Raw genomic sequence first — 4,308 nt, forward strand, 5'->3', positions numbered from 1 at the left:
GAGGGGGCAGGCAGTGAACAGACACGGTGGAGCCCGGTGGCAGTGCTGGGAGGCCGGCAGGCAGGGTGAGGAGGGGGCAGGCAGTGAACAGACACAGTGGAGCCCGGTGGCAGTGCTGGGAGGAGGGCAGGCAGGGTGAGGAGGGGGCAGGCAGCGAGGAGCAGGCTGTCAAGGAAGGCACTTGAAGGGACACGTATTCTAGGTAGGGGGAACAGAAAGAACGGCAGTCCTGAGGTGGGCGTGTGCTTGGTGTGTGGGGGATAGCAGAGACCACGTGGCGGGAGGAGGGGCGTGTGATACAGTTTTTTGTGGAATGCCATCTTGATACAGTTTTGAGGCCCTGGATGGAGGCCAGTCAGTTCCCCTTCTTGAGACGCTGATTAAGTCCACCAAAAAAAAAAAAAAAAAAAAAAAAAGTCAAACCCGATGCTGTCAAGCCGATTTCGACTCACAGTGACCCTATAGGACAGAGCAGAACTGCCCCACAGAGTTTCCAAGCAGCAGCTGGTGGGTGCAAACTGCCTACCTTTTGGTTAGCAGCTATAGCTCTTAACCACTGTGCATTATGTCCACACCCCAACCAAAACCTCTCACGCTCTGCCCGCCCTAACCAACCCAGGGCTACGGACAAAACCGCTAGGGGCGGCCCTCAGCCCACCCCAAGTCCGTGAAATTATTCAAATAGGCCAATCCACAGGGAGCCAGGAAATCTAGCTAACCCGCCTCAAGTGCCTCGCTTAAGCCAGCTCCCAGGGCTCCAGGCTGCTGTTATACCCTGTCCCTGGGTACCACCCGCCGTGGGGCCCCGAGTGGCAGCCTGCTCCCCTTGGGAGCTGTAAGTAATGAAGACCTCTGCCTTTCATGTGTCCAAGTCTTGTTGTGCTGCGTCCTGCCATTCGACCCAAGGACCAATTGCCGTGGATTCAACTCTGACTCATGGTGACCCATGTGTATCAGAGTGTAACTGTGCTCCATAGGGTTTTCAGTAGCTGATTTTCTGGAAGTAGATCGCCAGGTTTTTCTTCCGAGGCACCTGTGGGTGGACTCAAATCTCCCACCTTTCCGTTAGCAGCCAAATACTTTAACCGTTTACACCTCCCAGGGATTTCCCTCTTGCGGAAAAGAATTTTTATGTAAAAGAATTGGTGCATAAACAAATATTTTTTATTTTCTATTGCTAGAATATCCAACTTGTGACTTTATCGATATTGTTGGTGAGGATGAGAGTCAGTAGATTCGGGGTGAAAACCATGAATCAATGAAAAACTGTATTAAGAAACAATAGTGGTGTGCAGATAAGACCAGAACTGGGGAAGAGCCATACAAACGACTGACGTTTGGAAATCCTCTCCTGCACATCCTTGTTACGTTTTCCAGGCACTTCTACACTTGTGCTAAGGACCACGGTCGCCCTAGCAGGTCATCCTGTGTTGGAATTTATCCTGAGGGCAGAGTGGAACCAAAGGAATTGGATAATGGTTCTAGCAAATTAGAATGGAACTATGTGGAAGACCAACTCATACACTCGCAGATCTAGCCAGATTATAGCTATGCTAATTGCAACAAACAACGGACAAAGGAATTACATCTCAGTATTCGGGCACATGTCTTAGTCTAATAGGATTAGAACGTTTTGCTGTACATACGGGATTGATTTTCAGCATTTAAGCAATGTAGGCAGTATCTTACTTCCCTGCCACTAAGCCAGAGAATGTTTAGCTGAAGTCTTAGGGGGTCAAAAACAGGACAGAGGTTTAGATGATGTTCTCATGCTATAGGTATCCTGCTCTTTTTTTTTTTTTTTTTTAAACTGATTATTTGCCTTTACGCCACCAAAAGGAGGTGTAAACCACAGAGGGTGGGAAATCTTGGATATGAGCCGCATGTCGGCAGCCTCTCGTGACTGAGATACATTGTTATTAACTGAAGTCCACAGTGTACAGTATACCAAGTTCCCAGCCTGTGCTAGGCACTGGGCTGAGAGAACCACACCTCCCTTGCTAGGTGTTTCACCTACACCGACCTTTGTACAAGTTATTTCCTTCCTCCATCCCATGAAGGAAAAGGCTCGGGGACATTTTCCATCCCGCATCTTCTTCCTGTGCAAAGCAGAATAACATTTCTGTTAATTACAGGCAGAGTTTATCTGTCGAAACCAGACAGTCAACGGTGAGGACGTCAGAGTTACTGTGTGTAAAGAACACAAGGAGCCCTGGTGGTGTAAAAGTTGCTGGTTCGAATCCACCCAGTGGCTCCACAGAAGAAAGGCCTGGCAATCTGCTCCCGTAAAGATGACCACCTAGTAAAGCCTGCAGGGTGGTCCTACTCTGTCATATAGGGTCACTATAGTTGGAAGCACTCAACAGCACCTAAGAGCAACAGTAAAGAATATAGACTTTTTTTTCCCTTTTTTTGTTGATTGTGGTAAAATATACACCACAAAGCGTTTGCCATTTTAACCATTTTTACGTGCACAATTCTGTGACATGAATTACATTCACCACGGTTCATTTTCAAATGTTTTAACCCCCCCCTTGTCATGGATTGACTTGTGTCCCCCAAAAATATCTGTCAGCTTGGCTGGGTCATGCTTCTCAGTACTGTATGATTGTGTACCATTTTATAATCTGATGTGATTTCCTTATGTGTTGTAAACTCTATCACTAAGATGTAATAAGATGAATTAGCCGCAGTCATACTCATGAGGTCTACAAGACTAGACAGTGTATTAATCCAATCTCTTTTGAGATATAAAAGACAGAAGCGAGCAGAGACACGTGGGAACCTCATACCACCAAGAAAGCAGTGCTGGAGCAGAACACGTCCTTTGGACCTGAGGTTCCTGCTCAGAGAAGCTCCCAGACCAAGGGAAGATTGATGACACAGACCTTCCTCCAGAGCCGACGGAGAAAGCCTTCCCCTGGAACTGACGCCCTGAATTTGGACTTGTAGCCTACTGGACTGTGAGAGAATAAACTTCTCTTTGTTAAAGCCATCCACTTGTGCTATTTCTGTTAGAGTGGCACTAGATGACTAAGACACTCTCATTATGATCTCCCCCGCCCCAGTTTTAATAGACTTTATTTTTTAGACCAGTTCTAGGTTTACAGAGAAATTGTGCAGGAAGTACAGAGCATTCCCATAGACCCATCCCCCAATCGCCCACATGGTTTCTCCTTTTATTAACACCTTGCGTTCCTGAGCCACTTTTGTTACAACTGATGAACCGATACAGATACATTGTTATTAACTGAAGTCCACAGCGTACAATAGGGTTCACTCTCTGTGTTGTACAGTCCCGTGGGCTTTGATAGATGCATCAGGTCACATGTCCACCATGACAGCACCACACAGAATACTGTCACTGCCCTAAAAATGCCCTGGGCTCTGCCTGTTCATCCCTCCTCCCTTACCTTGAGCCCCTGGCAACCGCTGATCTCAGGGGTTCTGTAGTTTCGCCTCTTCTAGAACGTCATGTACTTGGAATCAAAGGGTCTGTAGTTTCTGCAGACTGACTTCTCTCACTTAGCAATATGCATTTAAGGTTCCTCCACGTCTTTTTGTGGCTTGACAGCTCGCTTCTTTTTCTGCTGCATCCTGCTCCATCCTATGGATGGACCACAGCTTCCTCGTTACGGGTTTGGCCACGTCTGGGATGCCCTGGAACCACAGGACCCCCCATGTCTTTACATAGACTCATTTGGTAGTCCACGTTCTTCTGAAGGGAGCTCTGTCAGCCACTCTGAAGCGGCGGTTGCCTTGTTGATTATGTTTCCCTAGCACAGAGGGAAGTCTGACTATGGAAATGAGAGATGTCTCTGGAATGCCCTCCTCGGTCTCCACGTGTGCGCCCCACGTGCTGAGAAGTGCTCTGCTCATTCATGCTTGGGTTTCGGCAGGTGGAATCTAAACTCTACACACCACGGAAAAATCGTCCAGATGATAGCCTGACGCGCACCACGTGGGCCGGAAAGCTCTCTGGCTTCGTGAACAAGTAGGCCACTCCCAGCAGTCCTCTGGCATGAGGGAGCCCTGAACCACGCCCTGAGCACATTCAGACTCCAGCACACCATTCATGTTCTAACCAGCACAGCTCGGATCAGGTTACATGTCTGCTCAAGGAGCTGCCGTGGCTCCCCACTGTCTGCAGGGGGCGTGACCAACACCAGCTCACGCCTCCCTCTCTGCCCCCGGCTCCTCTGTGTTCTCCACCCTGGACTCCCGAACAGTCCTTGAGCCCGTTCTGCGTTCCAGCTTTGCTTTTGCTTGGGTGGCTCATTACTTCCACACAGGCGGGCAGGGCACTAG

General features: G+C 48.7%; 1 protein-coding gene across 1 annotated transcript in view; it reads right to left on the reverse strand.

Moving 5' to 3' along the window:
- Positions 1-2,169, reverse strand: part of LOC101343641 (IQ and AAA domain-containing protein 1) — a 64,809-nt gene extending 62,640 nt beyond the window's left edge. The window contains exon 1 of the mRNA XM_023740861.1: positions 2,024-2,169. Within this exon, the coding sequence (XP_023596629.1) occupies positions 2,024-2,120 (97 nt within the window). The 5' untranslated portion in view covers positions 2,121-2,169. The remainder of the gene's footprint in view (positions 1-2,023) is intronic.
- Positions 2,170-4,308: the final 2,139 nt, after the last annotated feature.

Source organism: Trichechus manatus, unplaced genomic scaffold (assembly GCF_000243295.1).
Source record: "Trichechus manatus latirostris isolate Lorelei unplaced genomic scaffold, TriManLat1.0 scaffold00165, whole genome shotgun sequence".
Classification (NCBI taxonomy): domain Eukaryota; kingdom Metazoa; phylum Chordata; class Mammalia; order Sirenia; family Trichechidae; genus Trichechus; species Trichechus manatus.